Source organism: Diceros bicornis, chromosome 28, assembly GCF_020826845.1.
Source record: "Diceros bicornis minor isolate mBicDic1 chromosome 28, mDicBic1.mat.cur, whole genome shotgun sequence".
Classification (NCBI taxonomy): Eukaryota; Metazoa; Chordata; class Mammalia; order Perissodactyla; family Rhinocerotidae; genus Diceros; species Diceros bicornis.
The window spans coordinates 22192560-22214944 of NC_080767.1; the positions used below are offsets into that span (position 1 = coordinate 22192560).

The following is a 22385-nucleotide window of genomic DNA, read 5'->3' on the forward strand; positions in this document are numbered from 1 at the left end:
GGGTGGGGCCCGGGACCTGCATTTCTGACACATCCTCAGGCCTGTCCCCTGCTGCCTGCCCAGGGACCGTACTTGGAGAACCACTGCTGTAGAGCACCGGCGAGTCGTCTGCTGTCTGGACAACCTCTTATCAGCTGTTTTGCCATCTTCCCAGCTTGCAGTATCAGCCCCTTACCCTAGACCCCCCAGCCTTCAAACTGATCTCTCTAGTTTTGGTCGTGGTAGCCCCCACTTCTGGTCTCATTTCTGTTTTAGTCAGGGAAACACTATTTGCTCCAATAGATACATCCCCAATTCTCAGTGGTTTCTGTTAGTGTGACCTCTCTGCATTCATTGTTCATTCATTCATTCATTCAGCGTAGACTCAGTGGATATCTGCTGTTCACTAGGCACTAATTCTCATGATCTTTTGGAGGGGGCTCTGTTATTTATTTCTATGGACTCGTTAAAATGAGGACAGAGTTGGATTGGCAGCCAAGGCGTGTGAGTTCCTTGCTGTGGTGTGCCCCATGCTGTGTGACCTCAGGCAGGAAACTCCCCCTCTCTGAGTGTCTCCGTTGCTGTAACAAGGACATGCAAACCTGCCATCACAGCTGCCTTCCTCACACCAAGGTTCCTCTTCACGTGTCAGACGCCTCCTGCTTGCCTTTGCCATCAGCCATCCTGCACCAGGGAGGCCTTGAATGCCAGCTCAAGGCGTTGAGACTGGACTGTGTAGGAATCAGTGACAGCAGTTGGAAGGCTGCTTGGGGCCACTGCCTGAACACAGCGCTTGGGCCCCAGACTCCCGCGGCCCAGCTCCCGCTCACCCTTTCTCTGAACCCCCCACCTCCTCCTGCCTCTCTGCCTAATTAGGGAAGGGCCAGGGCGCCGGTGCTTCTCCGTCCCTCTGGCAATGGGGCAGAGGCCATTAAAATGCAAATCGAGACTGAACCTTTCTGGGGCCCCTCTCCCGAGCATCCCCACTTGTTTTCCACGAAGAGCTTTGCGCTGCTTCGTTCTGGTTCAGCGCCGGCAGAGAAAGCCTCGCCGGCAGTGCGGCGCAAAGCCAGGCTGAATCCTGGCCAGGCTGAGTCGGGATTAGAGGATTGACTCCAGAGAGAGAAATTAAGCGTCATGATCTGCGCAGTTCACGGTGTCGCTGATAAGGGGGATCAGCCTCGAATAACACCAATCTCATTAAGAGTGCTGAATGGCACGGGGTAATTCCCACTAATAAACTTCCTTTCTGTGCTGTAGGAAAACGTGTCTTCCCCTGGTGACAGTTCAAGAGCAGGTTTGGGCAGTCATCATACTAAAGATAGCAAACACTGACTGAGCAATTACTGGGTGTCAGGTGTGTATTTCCTCCTATCTCCTGAACCAGCCCATTAACCGGCTAACGTTATGATCCCCATTGTACAGATGAATAAACAGGCTCAGAGAACATCACTGGCCCAAAGTTGCACAGCTCGTAAAAAGTATCTAACATCATTTGAGCTTACTTGGTGCCAGGCCTTCTTCTAAGAGTTTTACACGTATTAGCTCATTTAATACTCAGAACAGTTAAGTGCCCATATTAGCTCCACTTTATAGATAAGGACATTGACGCACAAGATGGCTAAGTAACTTGCCTGAGGACCGCAGCCAGGAGAGACACGGGGACTTTCTGGGCAGCAAACAGGTTGGCAGTGACAGGTTTAGGATTGTGGAATAGCCTCACCTGATTTCTCATCCCTTTGGGCCTCTTCACCTCTCTGGGCCTCAGTCTTCTCATCTGTGAAGTGGGCTAGTCGGCACCCTCCATGGGCTGGGTGAGGGTTCCGGTGCTGCCACGTGTGACGTATTGAGGCCTGGCACGTTCTGAGATAAGATCGAACAGCAGCAGGTGCTTCTTTTTCCATCCGCTGCCAGAAACAACTGCTTTCTCCTCCCTGCACTGGTCCCTCTCTGGGAGACAGCCTTTCCTTGAGATTTGCATCCAGCCCTTTGCAGACGTGTGTGTTTACATGCACATGTGCAAGCACGTATGTGCGTGTGTGTGTGTGTATTTGTGGTACTTAGGGAAAGCCACACTGAGCAAACCTTATTTTCAGCTCAAGCTATAAATCAAACTATTCACAGAGCATTGACTGAGTACCTCACCATGTCAGGAGCAGTGTCTGTGGGATGTGGAGGAAAAAAAATTGTTTTAATCAACCAGTACAGGACATTGTCGTCTAAAGCTAGGTTGAGTAATATCAATTCCAAGTCCTGCGGAAAGGCAGAGGGGGAATCGCGCTGCAGTTTGCCCGGCCCCAGCATTTTGGAGGGAGGAGGGGAATTGAGGCCCAGAGACTTGAAGTGACTAACTCAAGGTCACCCCACAGCCATGGCAGAGCCAGGTTCAAATCTAGGGATTTTAAATCCCTGTACTCTAGCAGAGAAAGTCGACAGAAACAGCTGCTCGTTTCCATTTTAAAATTTGTGTTTCCCTTTTTAAAATGTAAGGTCTCGTCATTAAAGGAAATTGGGAAAATGCAGAGAAGCTAGAATTGAAGAATCAGCCATAATCTCATTACTCAGAGCCATCCACCATTACTCTCTTAATGGGTTTCTTTTCAGTCGGGTTTGAAATAGGATTTATTGAGATATAATTTACATGAATAAAATTCACCAATTTCAAAGTATGGTTTCACGGGTTTTGACAAATGTATATTGTCATTTAATCATATCACAATCACAATATATGACATTACCATCAGCCCCAAAATGTTCTGCTGTGCCTCTTTGCAATCAGTCCCTTTGCCCCACCCCAGCCCTGGCAACCACTGTCTGCTTGCTTTTATTATAGCTTTGCCTTCACTTGAATAAGTGGAGATATATAGTATTTAATCTTTTTGTCTGACTCCTTTCATTTGGCATACTTTTGAGATACATCCATCTTGTTCTGTGTTCTTGGTAATTCTTTTTATTTCTGAGTAGTATTCCATTGTTTGGATATACCACAGTTTGTTTATCCATCACCAATTGATGGATATTTAAGTTGTCTCCAGTTTTGGGTTATTATGAATAGACCTGCTGTGAAATTCAAGTACGAGTCCTCGTGTGGACTTCTGTTTGTAACCCTATTGGGTATATACCTAGGAGTGGGAATGTTGGGTCAGGTGGTAACTCGATGTTTAACCGTGTGAGAAATTTGTGGACTGTTTCCTAAAGTGGCTGCACCGTTTTTACGTTCCCACCAACAGTGGATGAGGGGTCCGATTTCTCCACATCCTTGACAACACTTGTTATTATCTGACTTTTTGCTTATAACCATCCTAGTGTGCATGAAGTGGTGTCTCATTGTGATTTTGATTTGCATGTTCCTGATGACTAATGATGTCGAGAATATTCTCATGTGCTTGTTGGCCATTTGAATATCTTCCTTGGAGAAATGGCTATTGAGATCTTTTGCCCATTTTTTAATCAGGTGTCTTTTTATTAATTGAATTGTAAGAGTTCTTTATATATTCTAGATACAAGACCTCTCTGGATATATGATTTGCAAGTATTTTCTCCCATTCTGTGGGTTGTCTTTTCACTTTCTTGATGTTGTCCTTTGAAGCATGAGTGTTTTTAATTTCGATGAAGTTTCTTTACTTGTTTTTTCTTTTATTGTGTATGCTTTTGGCAGCCTATCTAAGAAACCATTGCCTAACCTAAGGTCAGAAAGACTTAACTTCTGTGTTGTCTTGTAAGTGTTTTGTAGTTTTAGCTCTTACATTTAGGTCTGTATTCCATTTTGAGTTAACTTTTGTATGTGGTGTGAGGTAGGGGTCCAACTATGTTCTTTTACGTCTGGCTGTTCACTATCCCAGCACCACTTTTAAAAAGACTGTTCTTTCCCTCATTGAATTGCCCTGGCACCCTTGTCAGAAATCAATAGACCATATATGTGTGAGGGTTCATTTCTAGATTCTGAAATCTATTCCTTTGATCCATATGTCTATCCTTGTGCCAGTACCACACTGTCTTGATTACTGTAGCTTTGTAGTAGTTTTGAAATCTGAAAGTGTAAGCCGTCCAACTTTGTTCTTTTTCAAGATTGTTTTGGCTATTCTGCATCTCTTGCATTTCCACATAAATTTTAGGATGAGCTTGTCAGTTTCTGTAAAACAGCCAGCAGGGAGAGTCTAGATCAGTTTGGGGAGTATTGCCATTTTAACAATATTAAGTTTTCCAGCCCATGAACGTGGAATGTCTTTCCATTTATTTAAGTCTTCTCTGGGTTCTTTCAACAATATTTTTAGTTTTCAGTATACAGAGCTTGCACTTCTTTTTTAAATTTATTCCTAAATATTTTATTCTTTTGGACACTATTATAAATGGAATTATTGTCTTAATTTAAATTTTGGGGTGTTCATTTGCTAGTGTAGAAAAATACAATTGATTTTTTTCCATTTTTTGATTGAATATATTTGCTGTATAACAATGTGTAAAGTTAAGGGGTAAAGTATGTTAACTTGATGCATTTATATACCATTAAATGACTGACACTGTAGGGATATTTAGCGCCTCCGTCACATTACGTAATTATCCTTTCTTTTCAGTGGTTGGAATAAGTTCTGGTCTCTTAGCAGGTTTGATGATTATAGTACAATATTGTTGTGTATCAATTGACTTTTTTAGTATATATTGATCTTGTATCCTGCAACCTTGCTGAACTCATTTATTAGTTCTAATAGTTTGGTGCGTGTATGTGTGTATTTCATTGGGTTTTTCGATATACACAGTCATGTCATCTGCAGATAGAGATAATTTTACTTCTTCCATTCGAATCTGGGTGCCCTCTCGTTCTTTCCTTTTTTTTTTTTTTTTTGTTGCCTGCTTGCCTTGGCTAGAAGCTCTAATACATGTTGGATAGAGGAGATGCAAGTGGACATTCTTGTTTTGTTCCTGATCTTAGGGGAGAGGTTTTCAGTGTTTAACCATGAACCATATTGAGAAGTGTTCCCTCCTCTTCTGTTTTGGGGAAGAATTGGTGAAGAAGTCTTTTAACGTGATAGAATTCACTAATGAACCCATCTGAGCCTGTCCTTATCTTCTTTCTTTCCTTTTGTGGGAAGTTTTTTGATTACTAGTTTAATCTTTTTCTATAGATCTATTGAGATTTTCTATTTCTTGAATCAGTTTTGGTAGTTTGTCTTTCTTGAAATGTTTGTTTCATCCAGGTTATCTAATTTATTGCAGTACTGTTGTTCATAGTATTTCCTTAAAATCCTTTTTATTTCTATCAGGTCAGTAAACTTATGTTTTTTTTTTTAGATGCCATTTATCAGGTTGAGGAAGTTTTCCTTCTCTTCCTAGTTTGCTGAGCGTTTGTATCATGAGTGGGTGTTGAATTTGTCACATTTTAATGTGTATTTATATCTATCTATTTATATCTTTCTTCTTTTTTCTCTCTTAGTATAGGGAATTACACTGAGTGGTTTTCTCTTAAGCCCAACTTGCATTTCTGGGATAAACTCCACTTGGTCATGATGTATATTCTTTTTATACATTACTATATTTAGTTTGCTAATATTTTGTTAAGGATTGTTGCATGTATATTTATGAGGCATATTGTACTATAGTTTCTTTTCTTGTAATGTTTGTCTTTAGTTTTGGATTAGGGTGATGCCCGCCTCATAAAAGGAATTGAGAGATGTTCTTTCTGTTTTCCAGAAGAATTTGTGTAGAATTCATATTATCTCTTTCTTAAATATTTGGTTGAATTCACTAGTGAACCTATGTGGGAATTTTCTTTGTGGAAGGTTATTTAACTAGGAACTCAATTTCTTTAATAGATTTAGGACTATTTCAGGTTATCTGTTTCTTCTGGAGTGAACTTTGGTACCTTGTGTCTTTCAGTGTATTTGTTTGCCTCACTTTAGTGGTCGGATTTATCTACATAAGGTTGTTCATAACCATTTTTAGTCCCTTTAATATCTGTAGTAATGTTCCCTCTTTCATTCCTGATACTAATAATTTTTGTGCTCTTTTTCTTTCTTTAATTGTTCTGGCTAGAAGTTTATCAATTTCATTGATTTATTACAAAGATCAGCTTTTAGTTTGACTGACTTTTCTCTATTGTGTTTATCCATTTTGTTCCATTCATTTCTGATTTTATCTTTATTATTTCCTCCCTTCTTCTTACTTTAGACTCGCCTACCGTTCATCTTTAGATTTCTTAGGGTGGAAGGTTATAACACGGATTGTAAATCTTCCTTTGTTTCTAATATAATTATTTAGAGGTATAAATAAGCCCTGCTTTAGATGTATCCCACAAATTTTGAAATGTTATGTTTTTATTTTTATTTAGTTCTAAACATTTTCTAATTTCCCTTATGATTTGTAATGTTTAATATTCAAATAGTTGCAATTTTTCCAAATATCTGTTTGTTATTGACTTCTAATTTAATTCAGTTATGGTCAGAGACCATACTTCATATGATTTCAGTATTTTTCTGCCCCACCTCCTTTTTCTGAGAATCCAATTATATGTATAGTTGTCTGCTTGATATTGTCCATTCTCTGTTCATTTATGTTCAGTCTTTTTTCTCTTTTCTCAGTAACAATCAGAGAGAAGAGAGTTGAAATTTCCAGTTGTGGATTTGTCTTTTTCTTGTTTCAGTTCTCTCAATTTTTGCTTTATGTGTTTTGATGCTCTGTTATCACACACATACACGTTGAGGATTATTATATATTCTTGGTAATTTGACCCCTTTATCATTATGCAAGTTCTCTTCATTATCCCTGGTAATATTTCTGGTTCTGAGGTCTGTTTTTTCTGTAATACACCACATGCATCTCCAGCTTTCTTCGCATTACCGGTTGTATGGTACACCTTTATTTAGCCTTTACTTTTAACCCATCTTTGTCTTCATGTCTAAATAGGTTTCTTGTGGATAACATATTGTTGGGTCTTGCTTTTTTATTAAGTATGACAATCTCTGACTTGTATTTGGAATATGGAGACCATTTACATTTAATGTAATTTCAATATTATTGGGTTTAAATCTACCATCTTGCTATGTGTTTGCTAATTGTCTCATTTATTCTTTGTTCCTTTTTCTCTAATTTTCCTGCCTTATTTTGGGTTGAGAATTTTTTTTTTATATTTATTCTTGCAACAACTTTTTTTTTTTTTTTGAGGAAGATTGGCCCTGCACTAACATCTCTTGCCAATCTTCCTCTTTTTCTCTTTTTTCTCCCCAAGGCCCCAGTACATAGTTGTATATCATAGTTGTAGCTTCTCTATGTGGGACGCCGCCTCAACATGGCTTGATGAGTGGTGAGTAGGTCTGCACCCGGGATCCAAACCAGCGAACCCTGGGCCGCCGAAGTGGAACGGGTGAACTTAACCACTACACCACCGGAGCCGGCCCTGAGAATTTTTATGATCCCATTTTTATCTCCACAATTGATTTATTAGCTATGACTCTTTTATTTTTTATAGTTTATTTGGGTTTTAAACTATATATTTCTAACTTATCACAGTCTACCTTCAAATAATATTAGCCCGGTTTCCATATTGTGTAAAAAACTTCCCACAGCATCTTCTATTTTTCCTTCCTGGTCTCTGTGCTATTGTTGTCATATAGTTTGCTTCTACATACAATAACCACAATTCATTGTTACAGTTTCCCAATGAGCAATCAGTTATCTTGTAAAGAGATTAAAAATGAGGGAAATATTTTTTTATTTATCTACACACAAACAGTTTCCAGCACTCTTCATTACTTTCTCCAGATCCAGACTCTTACTTGATGTCATTTTTTTCTTAGACCTGAAAAACTTCCTTTAACATTTCTTATAGTGGTCTGATTTTTTTTTTTTTTTTGGTCTCAAAAGTCTGTTTCATCTTTATTTGTGAAAGATATCACTGGATTCAGAATTTTAGGTTGACATTTTCTTTTAGTGCTTTGTTCTGTTGCCTGCCAGGCTGTGTGATTTCTGACAAGAAGTCTGTTGTCATTATTTTTGTTTGGTCTGTACGTAACTCTTTTTTGAGTCTGGCTGCCTTTAAGAGTTTCTCTTTTCATTGGTTTTCAACATTTTGATTATGATGCTGTGCCTTGGTGGTGTTTCCTTTATGTTTATTCTCACTGAGGCCAATTGAGCTTTTTAAATCTAGCTTTATAATTTTCATTCGTTTTGGAAAAATTTTGGCCATTTCTTCAAATAATTTTTCTGCCTCACCCCCTTGTTCTGCGACTCCAGTGATATGTATGTTAAATTGCTTGATATTGTCCATGCTCTGTTAGTTTATTGTCAGCCTTTTACCGTCTCTGTTTTTCATGCTCAGTAGCCCTCTTGCTCTGTCTCCGGGTTCACTGATTTTTTTTCTTCCGTAGCATCTAATCTGCTTTTATCCCATGCACTGTAATTTTCCTCTACAATCTATTTTTACATCTAGAAGTTCCACTTAGGTTGGTTAGTTTTAGTTTTGGTTTTTTTACGTCTTATATTTCTATCCTGAGGATGTTCATGTTTCCTTTCACATCTTGCAGCATATCTATGGTATTGATAACAGCTGTTTTAAGTTCCTTATTCTTGGCTAATTCCATCATCTCTGTTATTTCTGGGTCTGTTTCTTTGGTTGGTTTCTCTCCTCGTTATAGGTCAGGTTTTCCTACTATGAATGTCTGATACTTTTTTATGGGATACTTAACATTGTGAATTTTGCATTGTTGGGTGCTAGATTTTGTCGTGTTTTTTTAAAGAGTAATGAACTTTGTTCTAGCTTACAGTTTAGTTACTTGGGATCATCTTGATACTTTGGAGGCTTGCCCTTCAAAGATATTAGGACAGGTCTAGTGCAGCCTTTAATCTATGGCTAATTTAGCCCCATAGTAAGGTGTCTCCATTCTGGTTGAGGAAACACAAATTGTTCCCCCCGATGTGGGCGCCCTGGGAATTATCAGCCTTCTGGTGATTCTTTCCCCAGTCTTGTGGAATTTGACGCTATGCTTAAGCAGGTTATTACTCAACAAAAACTGCAGGGAAACCTGCTGAAGGTCTCCAGAGCTCTCTCTTTGTGTGGCTCTGTCTTCTTTGGTACTTTTCCCTGTAAATTCCAGCTGCCTTGGGCCTCCCTGAACTTTGATCTCTGTGTCTTCGAATCAACAATACCACTGGGCTCTGTTCTGGTTCCCTGACCCTATGCTGCAGCCTGGAAACTGCCTCCAGGCAGTAAGCTGGGTCTGTCATAGAGCTCACACCTGTTTCTCTTTTTCTGGCATCACACCCTGAGCTGCCCGTCTGAAAGCAGTCATGTTGTGGTTCACAGTTGTTTGCATCTGGAGGGCAGTTCCCATGGCAGGTCATCCTGAGTGGGCGAAAGTGAAAGTCCCCCTCGCCATCTATTTTTGATGCGTGGATTTGTTATTATTTGACTTACAAGTCTAAAAAATATATACGTAAATAATACATATAAACTTATGATTAGATCTTGCTTTTCATTGTTTCATGCATTTTCCCATGTTATTACAGTCTACATAAGTACCTTTCTTGCAGTTGCAAAATACGCCTTTGAGTGGATGTCCTAGGGTTTCTTAACTAGGCTTGTAGGGCTGAACTGTAGAAATTGGGGAAGTCGCTTCTCTAGGTGTGAAAAGTACAGCCTTGGCCCCTAAGGCCTGATGCCTTTGCTTGGGAAGAGTGGAAGGCATCTGGCAACCCAGAACCTTTATTTTTTGAGGAAATAAAGCCGCAATGGCAACGACAACTAAAAAAGGCACAGAGGAACAATGTTAGACTATCAGGTACATAGGTTCTCGCAGAACAGTAATCTTGGAAACAGCACAGCCCAGAAACTCAGGACGTGGAGTGTGGTTAAGCAACCTGTGGTGTATCATACGATAGGGGATTGTGTAGCCATTTGTAATGACAGGCCTGTAACTCGGACCATTTCTAGACTATAAAAATGTCGAGCAGTAGCCGTGAATAGAGGAGACTAGGCCTATGCCAGTTATTTATAACTGGATACAACTGCATATGCACAAGTTACCAAAAATTAGGGAACTGCACGGAGGAGGCATCTAGGAACCAGAGGACCTGGAGTGTCTGGCCCAGCCCTGCCGCCAGTTTTCTCCGTGATCTTGGGCAAATTCTTTCCTGTATCTGGACTTCGGTTTCCATGTTTTATAATGAGAGGGTCAAGAATTTCATACTTCATATAATATAGGGCTTATTTTGGTTTTGTTTTATTCATTTAATTAAATTTCTAGTACAGTCATGCACCACGTAACGTTTTGGTCAACGACGGACCGCATATACGATGGTGGTCCCATAAGATTAGTACCATACAGCCTAGGTGTGTAGTTGGCTACACCATCTAGGTCTGTGTACGTACACGCTATGATATTCACACAACAACGAAATCACCTAACAATGCATTTCTCGGAGTGTATCCCTGTTGTTAAGCAACGCGTGACTGTAAATATGCTGAAAAGGCAGACTTGACAGAAGTGAGAGTGTGAGACGCTTTAGGCCACTTGGGGTGTCACTGGCACCCCTCCCGTTTCAGAGCTAGAGCATCCTGCTTGGGCATGGGTGTGGGGCCTCCCAGCCAGACTCGGGGTACAGTGATTCCTAGTTACTAAGCACTTCCTCTGCCCCGGGCACTGTGCTCAGCTCTTTCCCTGCGTGGTGGTCTCTTGTTAGTCCTTCTAGCAATTGTGTCATATCCGTGTGATTCTCTTCATTTTTCCAAATGATGAAAATGCTTATGCTTTGCAAGCGTAAGATAGTCGCCTAAGGAGGAGCCGGGATTTGAACCCAGGCCTGTTCCCAGAGGCCGTGTTCCGCCTTTACCCACCTTTCTCTAGTTCTCGTCTTGTCAGTCGGCAGGCCTCCTGCCCCTCAGGGTAACGCGCTGTCTCCTCTGTGCCCGCAGCGGACAATGAGAACAACATGGCCTCCAACCAGTCTCGGTCACCGCCTGCCGTTGTGGAGGAGAAGTGGAAACCCCAGGCCCAGAGGAACAGTGCCAACAACAGTAGGTCTCTCCTGGGCCGGAGTCCGGGGGGCTCACAGAGGTCTGCCCCTGCGTCTTCCCACCCCTGCTCTGGTCGTTCCCCTCTGCCTTCCATCCCCACCACCTGTGCCTCCCATGATGGTGCAACACCATACGCAACAGTTTCCAAAGCACTTGAACGCCTAAAACCTTATTTGTGGGAATTATGACCTCACGGGATGGGCAGGAGGCCAGGGAGAGGAGGTCGTCAGTTTGTAGTCAGAGTACAAATTAGCGATAGAATCAGAACTGGAATCCACTCTCCACAATTTCTGTTGGCTGCTCTTTCCTGACACTGGGGCTTCAGATATTTTATTGACTAGAGATTCCTTTTTTAGAGTCCATTCCTATACTGAGGGAGGGGCTAAATTAGTTGGCTTCAAAGGTCTAGGTGAATGACACAGGCAGCAAGTATGTTGCACACATACCACTATATTCTATTCCCATGCCCGTGGCGGGCATTACTAATCAATCATAGAACTTTATGCCTATGAGACTGTCACATGTTAAAGACAGTCAGTACCACCGATTTGTGTGCAAGATGAAACCTAGGCATAATTCCTAATACTGGATACTTAAGAGTATTGGGTTGCTGCCAGACCACGGAGCCTCGAATGCCAGGATTAATCACATCTCTCCTTGTGTTTCCTGCCAGCCACGACTGGTGGTTTAACACCCAACAGCATGATCCCTGAGAAGGAGCGGCAGAACATCGCAGAGCGGCTGCTGCGGGTCATGTGCGCCGACCTGGGCGCGCTGAGCGTGGTGAGTGGGAAGGAGTTCCTGAAGCTTGCCCAGACGCTGGTGGACAGCGGCGCCCGCTACGGGGCCTTCTCGGTCACCGAGATCCTGGGCAACTTCAACACACTGGCGCTGAAGCACCTGCCGCGCATGTACAACCAGGTGAAGGTGAAGGTGACGTGTGCCTTGGGCAGCAACGCCTGCCTGGGCATCGGCGTCACCTGCCACTCGCAGAGCGTGGGCCCCGACTCCTGCTACATCCTCACGGCCTACCAGGCCGAGGGCAACCACATCAAGAGCTACGTGCTGGGCGTGAAGGGCGCGGACATCCGTGACAGCGGCGACCTGGTGCACCACTGGGTGCAGAACGTGCTGTCGGAGTTCGTGATGTCGGAGATCCGGACGGTGTACGTGACGGACTGCCGGGTGAGCGCGTCCGCCTTCTCCAAGGCCGGCATGTGCCTTCGCTGCTCAGCCTGTGCCTTGAACTCGGTGGTGCAGAGCGTGCTGAGCAAGCGGACGCTGCAGGCCCGCAGCATGCACGAGGTCATCGAGCTGCTCAACGTGTGTGAGGACCTGGCGGGCTCCACGGGCCTCGCCAAGGAGACCTTCGGGTCGCTGGAGGAGACCTCGCCGCCGCCCTGCTGGAACTCGGTCACGGACTCCCTGCTGCTGGTCCACGAGCGCTACGAGCAGATCTGCGAGTTCTACAGCCGGGCCAAGAAGATGAACCTCATCCAGAGCCTCAACAAGCATCTGCTCAGCAACCTGGCGGCCATCCTGACGCCCGTGAAGCAGGCAGTCATCGAGCTGAGCAACGAGAGCCAGCCCACCCTGCAGCTTGTGCTGCCCACCTACGTCAGGCTGGAGAAGCTGTTCACGGCCAAGGCCAACGACGCGGGCACCGTCAGCAAGCTGTGCCACCTCTTCCTGGAGGCGCTCAAGGAGAACTTCAAGGTGCACCCGGCACATAAGGTGGCCATGATCCTGGACCCGCAGCAGAAGCTGCGGCCCGTCCCGCCCTACCAGCACGAGGAGATCATCGGCAAGGTGTGCGAGCTCATCAACGAGGTGAAGGAGTCCTGGACCGAGGAGGCTGACTTCGAGCCTGCGGCCAAGAAGCCCCGCTCCGCCGCCAGCGAGAACCCCGCAGCTCAGGAGGACGATCGGCTTGGGAAGAGCGAGGTGTACGATTACCTGCAGGAGCCCCTCTTCCAGGCCACCCCTGATCTCTTCCAGTACTGGTCGTGCGTGACCCAAAAGCACACGAAACTCGCCAAGCTGGCCTTCTGGCTCCTTGCGGTTCCAGCCGTGGGGGCCAGGAGCGGGTGTGTAAATATGTGTGAACAGGCACTTTTAATCAAAAGGAGACGACTGCTCAGTCCAGAAGACATGAACAAACTCATGTTTCTGAAATCCAACATGCTTTAAGGCATTACCTGGGAACAAATTGAGAAAGAGAGGAAAAGGAAAAAAAAAAAAGAGAACGTTAGGAAAAAAAAAAACACACAAAACACTGTCGCAAACAAAGAAAAGGAATTTAAGTTCTAAACACTGTGGACCTCATTATAAATGCCCCCTGGAAACGAAGTGCTTTTTTCACTGTGTGTGTGTGCACGTGTGTGCACGTCCGCCCGCGCGTGCGTACGTGTTTGAGCGTGTGTGCCGCTGATGCGGGCGTGGGGCCTCCTTGCTCGTCTGCGTGGCCGCAGAAGCTTCGTGCACACGTGCACACACATACAGCCCTGGTGCATGTGCGCACGCCTGCTTGTGTGCATTAAACTGGGTGTGTCAGGAAAGCTGAGTGTTAGGGAAGGAGGGAAGACCCTTCACCTCCTTTTCATGGTAAGGGGGCTTTAAAGATTCCATTTTCAGGTGTGCAGATTGGTGGAAAGCTGATGCTGTAATGTGTTCAGGCAGCTGAGTTCTGGAGTGACTTGATACTCCCTGTCCTTCAGCCCGTGGTCCCTCCATCCCCCTCCCCCGAGCCCCCCCCCGCCCCTCCTGCACCCCGCCCCTCCCGGCTGCTCTGCCATGGATTCTCCAGACTGCATCAGATGGACAGTTTCTGCACTGGACTCTGTTCTTCTCACCTTCAGGGCATTGAGCTGCTGCCTTCGAGACACCCTGGGGTGCCCCGGGGCAGCCGCCTTAGAAACACACCTATCTATCTCCCCAAATCAGGAAAGGAGACTTGAAGAATATAAAGCTGACGTTTTGCTTTTTAATATAAGATAGAAAACACAAAAGACATTTTTGAGAGAAGTATAGAGACTGTCTCCACTCCTTAATAATTTTTTTTCCTAACATTTGAGCAGTTTTCACCTTTTTTTTTTGGTTTGTTTTTTCAAATTTGATTTAGACTCTGTTAGGAGGCACTGAATGTCTGTAATTTATGTTTTGGAGGTTTTTTTTTTTTTAATTGCCCTCTTTGTTCCTCAAGTCACACTGTAAACTAGCTCATCTCAGTGGTATATTCAGTATCCTAAGGATTTTATTAGCCTTCCCTGTACAGTCCGGTTTCCATGCGTTTGAACGGCCAAGGCTATGAACTTGGCTGTGCCGTTTGGAGACCAGGAGGGGGTTGGAGTCAGGTTCACAGAGGTGGGCTTGGTGGAAGCCATAGGGAAGCACGTGGCTTAGGAGTTGTCTTGAATGTAAGCGAAGACCCACCCTCCTGGCTCGCCGTGTCTGGTACCGTGAATGTCCGATTCTGTACCCAGAGTGCATTACACTACTCGCCACATCACTGACCTTCCAACTCAGCAGGGACTCCTGAGTCGATCCATGTTCATGTCCGTCACACCTCGGACCCTCGGCATCCTCTCCCTTCCCAGGACCCCAGGGGTTCCCGTGGTCCCATTGCCCACAGCCCTGGGGGTCCCCATGAGCCTGCGCCTCCCTCCAGGACAGTAGTTGAGCATGGTGCCTTTTGGGCCAAATAATGGATGTCTGGAGGGTGGGAGGGCATCAGGCTACGTTCACCTTGACGCCGTCAAAGAGGTTTTCAGGCTTTTCTCTCCAGGAGCAATTGAAGTTCTACACTCTCAGTGCAAATGCCGAGAGGGGGACCCCTTCCGCTCCCAAGAGGTGGTTCCCTTGGGGTCAGTGCCCACCCCCAACCCACCTCCTGGCGAATGAAGTGCTGGTGGTCCCACATCCCCCCGGTGCCTGTGGAGGTGGGATAGAGATGGTTACACCAAAGGCTTCTGGCTGAGAAGGACCACTATCGTGGGGGGCTCTTTGCAGCAAAGAGGCACATTCTGCCATCCTGGGGGCTAAGTCCACTCCACCCCTTCCTAGTAATAAAGCATTACTCAACTGTGAGATACCTCGACTTCAAAAGCACTGTACAACTGCCCTCCCCCAGGTCCATGGCAGGAAAGTTGGTGTAAAAACTCAAGAAAGCTTAGGATCGTGGACCAGAGCACTGTCCCAGGTGCCAAGTCTGCTTGCTTTGCTTTATGAGAACCAACCCTCCGAGTCTTGGACGTTTTGAAAGGCATCCAAGTGAAAAGCAAGCCGTGGTCTCAGGAACCACCATGCCCTTTCCTCTCCTGGAGAAGTTCTAGATACTTCCTCCACAACATTTCCAGCTGGGGTCACGTCATCAGAAGAGCCACCATCGGCACTGGACAGTCACCTGATGTCACTTCCTAGAGAGTATGGGAGCATCAGCAGACTTGTGGATCAGACCTTTAGGGGCATTCCAGAAGGTGGCTGCGGGGGTGCTTATGAGTGACAGGTGCCGACAGCAAAAGGTCCCCCAGCTTTGCTTTGCTGCTGGGGAAGAGTTCATGACCTGGCACTTTTAACCACACAGGCAGGGTTGGCGCTGCCCCCTTTGTGTGGTCAGTGGGAGCAGGGCCTTGGAGCCCATCCCCCCTCTCCTTGGAGCAGAGCTGTGCTGGGCTTGCCCCAATTACTGGGCTAGTTGGGTAGAAAACAGGCATTTCACTTTCTTGCAAAGCCATCAGAGACCAAGCCCAGATGTCAGCATTCTTCTCTTTGGGACACAAGGATGTTGGCCCTCCAGGATGAAAATTCCAGTAAGTCTTACTAAACTCTGGGTAACGGGTCATACGTGTCCCCTCCTGTTCTCTCCTTCCTTTTCACCTCAGTTCAATCCTGAGGGCTTGGCTTGCTCTGCAGGTTTGCTGTGAATGCCCTTAGGGACTCTGCAAGCTGTGTCCTGGGGCTGCCTCATCCAGATACAGTAACAAGGTGGCAGGGAGTCATTTCTCTGTTGTAACCTCTGGTTCCCCAGAAACTCATTGCCAACAGGAAAGGCTGTGCCAAGGTGCCCGTCCATGTGCTTTCTTACGCGGGCAGTGCCCGTGGGGCAAACTGCTGCGAGGAACAGCTTAGTAAAACCCAAAGATCTCACAGCCCCAGCCACTGGCCCCCTTGCTTCCAGCAATATCCACCTGATCCGAATTCTAGTTCAGCCAAAGGATTGAGATAGGTTCTTTCAGTTCATCTCCCGCCACCCAGCCTGGCGTTGACCGTCGGAAGGATTTTGTCATCTGCCTCCCAATTCTGTGACCCCTGCAGGGCTCTCCACCGTAGACCCTTGGGGGCTGGAAGACAAGGACGTTGGGCCATTTCTATCATACTGACAGCTGGAGGTGGTCAGTCACCTGCTGACTCGGACACCACTTGCCTCAAGCCGTGAGTTCCCAGGACGGAGATGGCCTTTGTTTGGACACACGTGGGCCCCAGAGGGGAGGTGGAGAAAACATACCTCTGAGGGCAGGTGGCTGCACCACCAAAGCCCAGGCCAAGGACCACGGCCTCGTGTGTGGTCCCTCGGATTTGGAGTAGCCTGGAGGGGTCTCGGTGCCGTCCCTGTCGTCGTGACTGGATGCTCTTGTCTCAGCCGTTCTCCCTTGCCTGTGCCTGGGTCACCCAGCCAGCCTCCCTCCGGATGGTAGTTAGAAACCAGGAAAGAAAGCGGGACCACCTGAGCAGAGCTTTCCGCCCGCGCTTCACCTCGGGCTTCCCGGCACAGAAGGCCACCCGCCGCGTCCACGAGCGAGGAGGCTTCGCCACCGTTCCACTGACAGCCTCATGCGTTGCGTTCGGGGATTGGCTCTTGGCTGGGAAAAGGGTCCCAGGCTTCCCAGTGAGGAAAGGACAGTCCGGTGACACGGTGGAGAAGTCCCGGGTCTCCAGGACTCTAGCAGGGACGTTTTTTTTCACAGCAGGCCTGGTAGGCTGGCCAGTGTCCTCTCCTTCAGTTTGCTCCCCTATCTCCCACACTTCCAGGAAACACCGGAGAAAAGCTCCGCAAGGCGTGTTTTCCACTGTGAAGCTGATCCTCTGCCTCTAGGGGTCCCCCAGGCTTGCACGAGGCCACCTGCTTCCGCCTGGACTTGCACCAGGCTCCTTGGGAAGGGGGCACCTGGAGAGCCGTCAGGGATCCAGCGCACACTCTCTGGGGACCGCAGGTTCACAAGAAAGGTTTGAAATGACGCTGGGATGCGAACGGAGAAGGGAGGTCCCGAGAGAAACAGCCCAGAAGGGGACGGTGCCTGGAAGTTGTCATCATCATGGATGTGCTTGCAGAGACAGGAAGAGGAGGTGCCCGGGGATGGTGGGCAGCCTCCCCCTGCCCCACGGAGCCGGGGCGAGTTCATAGCTTTGCCCTTGGGAACAGCGGTGATGCCTGTGTCCCTGGGATGTACCCAAAGGAGGGCTCCTGGAAAGGCTACTGGTTTAGACAGACCCAAGAGGCTAAGTAGGGCTCAGGCTGCCCCCTGGAGACAGTAGATTGGGGCTCCTGTCTCGCCCCGTCGGCCCGGCCCCAGCCCCTCCATCCGGCTGGGCAGTGGGCGGACTGGGAAGGGGCGTGCCCCTCTCTTCACTGTGGCTCAAGTTTGCTAGGCCAGTTATGGTGAACCAATGATACAGTGTTTTCCCTCTTATGTTTTCCTCCCCGTTGCCCCTTTCCAGGGTTTTCTGGAGGATCTTGTTGTTTTCTTCCTCTGTCATTGGGGTTTGGGGATCGTGGTCGGTAGAGGCCTGCCTTTCCCTGAAGGGGCCCTGGGGTTTCCGTGCGAGGAGGCGCCTGCTCCCACTTTGATGAGGGTGAAGATCGCTGTTGGTTGTATTCAGGCCCCCACTGCCGCCACCACGACGGGCGTTGCTTTGGTGATTCACCTCCTGTACAGAGAAGGATTTGCTAGGTTTGCAGGTGGGTGTCAGCATCAGGACCACGAGGGCCCTACCCACCCACGCGTCCCATGGGCACCTTGACTCTTCGAACCAAAGTTCCTTAAAGGGGCACAGCCCAGCCTTGTCCACAACCTCAGGGGCCTGGGGTCCCTGTGGCGCATCCTGAAGTCCAGGTTGGCAGAGACCACGGGAGCTGAGACCAGCCAGGAGGGGGTCCTCCCACAACCCAGGTGCCAGCCGGTCCGCGCCTGGGACCCTCCTTCCCGCCCAGCCGGTGTGGCTGGGTGCCCAAGTGGCAAGCGACCTCATGGACTGGAGTGGGGCTGAGACTTGCCAGCCAGGAGAGAGAGGGACCTGCGGGGCCGGAGGCTCAGACCCGCCGGGCAGCGCGTGCAGGGCCATTCAGATCCCAAGCATCAGGAAATCATTTTGTACAACCACCTGAAGCAGAGATATTTTTTAAAAAGCGTAAATTATTCTCAGTTGTTTTCTGATCCTGCCTTTTTCTTTTCCCCACAACTTCACGTCGGTGATTCTTTCACATCAGGTAAATCTCGAGAAAGCCTTGGTGCCCCCTCCCTCCTGTGCCCCACTCAGTAACCCCGTGCGTGCACCACCCCATCCTCTCTCAGTAGTTAAGACATTCTAGGCAATACCATAGGCACATCCGACTGTGTCTCTCTCTTCGAGTGCAAGAAACTCAAGTCATCTTAAAAAAAAAACAAAAAAATTTACAAAAAAACAAACACAAAAAAATATCTTTTTTAGGCCAGAGTTTTCTACAGGTATTAATGAATATTTTTCTTAATCCTTATAAGTTTTATGTGTTTAATATTTCTTAATACCGGTAGCATTAATTTATACTTTTGTAGCAACACAATATTTTTATAAACAGCCAGCGCTTGGCTCAAGTCTCCACAAGGGGTTTATGCAGGGCCGTTGCGGGACCCCGTGTACCATGTACTGTATTTAAAAAAAAAGTTACCTAGTGTCACCCTTGCTGTGTTAATTAACAAAAGACGTTTGCGGTCTCCTGTGTCGTCGGTGTGGGCCCAACAGCTCTCCAAGGAGTCATTGCATGGGGGTTGGATTCTTGTGATACGAAAACCCCCGAGACCAAACTTGAGGGTTTATTTAGGGTTTTCTCTTTGTCCTCTGGGTTTTTCGTTTCCCTTTGTTTTGGTACCATTTCTCCATTTACAGCCAAATCAGTTTCGTGATGTTTAAAACTTTCACTGATGTCAAATGGAGGAAAGGAAAAGAAAAAAAAAAAAAAGATTTTTACAAAGTAATAAAATTTAAAACTGAGCTGTTTCAATGTTGCTGTTTTTACCTGTCTGTTCTTGTCCAAAAGTGGGACATTCCCAGGGAGAAGAGGAAGGTTCCACTTGGTTCCTTAAATCGCCAAAAGCCCCCACCCAGAATTCAGCATCCCCTACCCCTCGAATCTTGCAACATGATTTCCCAGTTGGTTGATGCCAAGGCAAGAAGACATCCTTTGAATGGTTAGAGAGGATCAGTTGCTTAAATGATTTCATGTCAGTGTTGTATTTATGGTTTTACAATAAAACGACTTTTAGGAAGATGGCAGTGTGTGGTATTATTTCTTGGGTTTGGGGTTGGGCCGGGTCATCCAGTTAGGAGCAGGGCACAGGTGAGTGGAGATGGACCAGAGGCAGGACACCTGGGGGTGACAGAGCCAGAGTCCATCCCAAGGGGACACTGAGGTCGGGGTTGTCAACTCTGAGCTCCTTGCTCACCTCCAGCACCAGACCCGGCCCAGCCGATGTTTGATAAATGAGGGAGGGACACAGCCAAGGGAAGACGTGGCCCCTGTGGGCCTCGCTTGTGGAGCACTGTCCCGTGGAAGAAGGGGTGGATTTGATCCCTGAGTCCTACAGGCCCAATGTCCAAGGGACGCACCCCAGTTCTCCCTGCCCAGTGGTCATTTGTGTGCCTCTTGTGACCCTGCACCCGGCGGCCTTGGCCTCCCCAGTGATGAGTGTCACCCTCTGTGCTGTATTGTCCTCTCTCTGAGGAGCGTCCGTGGCTTTGCCAAATTCCTGCTGGCATCTGCAACCCTAAACACATTAAGAATCAGTGCCCTCCGTGGTGAGCTGCGGGGCCCAGCCTGGGTGGACTCGCCCCTCCGCAGGCCCCGCCCAGAGCCCCACACAATACAGACACGAGCACATCGATGCTTTGCTTGAAGAGAGTCAAATGGAAGGAGAGAAGACAACACCAGAGGACCAGCTGTGGCCTGAGTGGGTGGGGAAGGGTGACAACTCTGAGAGCAGGCCTGCTGCTGCCAGGACAGCCCGGCCAAAGGTAACACCACGTCAGGCTTTATCGTGTTCTCAACCGGATTACGGGGTGCTCTCCTTGAAGAGGATGTGGTATTGGGATCAGCGGAACAAATTCCATCAAACCACACAAGTCACAGCACAGCAGCCCTGCCCTCAGAACCATCCTCTGTGGGAGTTTCCTGCCAGGAAGTGTCTGTGTGGACATTCCTGAGCGAGGGGGTGAGGTTTAATCGAGGAGTTTCCATGTGCCCTAAAAAGTCAGGAGCCCTCTGCAGCTGAACGCATCCTCCCCTACACTACAGAACATCACAGATAAGGCCGGGGCATGGCCCTGGTGCCTCCATACTCTGAGGGCCAGCCTCTGGAATTAAACATTAAACAAAAAAAAAAAAAAAAAGGATATGTTTCTTTATTAAGTAACCACATCTATTTGGTAACAGAAATGAGCGCGACCAGTATCTTTAAGAGAAAATTTGAGGTGAGACTATTTAAGAATCGAGGGGGTCTTCAGGGCAGCCATTTTGCTGAGAATGATTCTGGTGCCTTCTGAGATGAGCATGGTGGACTCTTGACTCGGGGTCACAGATGGGGTTCCACCCCATCCCACCCCTCAGGGATAAAGTCAGGATCCACGGGAATTTTTTTGTTATGAAAGTTTTAGCAAGTGTCATGGAGACAATGCCCCCAGGACTGGGCAGGGCAGCGGGCAGGGCTGGCGAACCGCAGGGGGTCCCGTCTAGAGGGGCCGTGTCTACTCAGCTTCAGCCACGTTGGGGTGCAGGATGTGGCCCCGGGGCTGCCGGAACTTAGTTTTCAAGAGAACTGAGAAATTGAGATTTTTATATGGAAGGTCCAATACTCTGTGAGCCAAACATCCCATCCACGAGCTGGAGCTGGCCTTCCCCCTGTGGCTTGCATTTGTCCCTTTGTCACTTCAAAATATCCCCCTCCGAGTGGCACCTTCAAACTTCCACAGGTGGCTGGGCCTGGTGCGCGAGCGTGCGTGGAGGCGAGCACGGTATGGACGTAGGACATGAGGACATTTGTTAGTTCCAGGCAGGAGAGCCTGTCACTTGTCCCTGAACAGTTGCCTAGGTCCCTGCCCCGACCCCACCCACTTCTGCCTGGAGTCCCGGCCGTGACCTCAGACGCTGTCCCTCAGGACAATCCTCTCTGCTGGAACCTGGAAGCCCCAAGCTCTGGACCTTGGAGGAGACATAAAAGGGGGGGTCTTTATGTGGTCTGATGAGGGGGCTGCAAAGCTTTCTGCACCCAAATCCTTGCCTCTGGGTCCATCCCCTCAACAAGAGATGTGCAAGGCCCTCCCCTCTTCCTTCCTGATGGGTCTCTTAAGCAAATAGGCTAATGGCATGAGACAGACCTTGGCTGAATTAGCCACCAGCCCTTAGCACGCTGGTCACCCCACGGAGAAGAGGTGCTGGCCCTGCCTGGGGTCAGCTTTCCCCTTCAGAACACACAAAGATGGGGTTTTCCCTCCCTCAGCAGCAGCAGCAGCCATCAGGGCCCTGGGTGGATGGAGCCAACAAGAGATCTTTATAAATCAGCTGTTGGTAAATCCAGCGTGTCTAGGTTGGAGGCTCCTGGAGGAGTGTTCTTGGGCCGAGCTGGTACCTGAGCCACCTGGCCAGCCTACCTGTTCTCTTCCTCAAGGGAGGAGAGGCCGGCCAGATGGGGGCTTCGGCTCTGGTTGTCCTGGACACCGTGCAAAGGTTGATGAACATTCTCCTTCCGGGGCACAGAGCCAGAGTGAGGCTCCCGGGAGATGGAAACTCAGGGCGTCGTGGAGAAACAGCCTGAGACTTTTCAGGTCCTGGCGGCTGATGCTGGGGATGTGGCTACGGCCAAGGTAAAACGTTGGGGTGGCGTTCCATTCGGCAAAGGACAGGGGAATTATTTCAGGCACTTGTGGGCCGTGTGCCCTGACCCCCCAGGGCACAAGTATTTCTTCTGAGCCTGGGTCGCTGATGACCCCGTCAAACATCCCCCAGAAACAAGTACCCAGGGTTTTTCCTGTTTTCTAGCTTTGTTAAAAACAAAAGAATCCCCTTCTATACTATTGTGGAGTAAATAGAACTGTGATTTATGTTTCATAATTTGCATAGTCAATTTCATGTGCGGAAGCTAGTTCTATTACGTTT

The 22385-nt window shown here is 47.6% G+C and overlaps 1 protein-coding gene across 11 annotated transcripts in view; it reads left to right on the forward strand.

The window, feature by feature from the left end:
• The window catches only part of ZNF618 (zinc finger protein 618), a 182497-nt gene extending 162987 nt beyond the window's left edge, over positions 1–19510 (forward strand). For all 11 annotated transcript variants that reach the window (XM_058523856.1, XM_058523845.1, XM_058523847.1 and 8 more), the window contains 2 exons: positions 10883–10984; positions 11658–19510. In XM_058523856.1, the coding sequence (XP_058379839.1) occupies positions 10883–10984; positions 11658–13174 (1619 nt within the window). In that variant the 3' untranslated portion in view covers positions 13175–19510. The remainder of the gene's footprint in view (positions 1–10882; positions 10985–11657) is intronic.
• The last annotated feature ends 2875 nt before the right edge of the window (positions 19511–22385 follow it).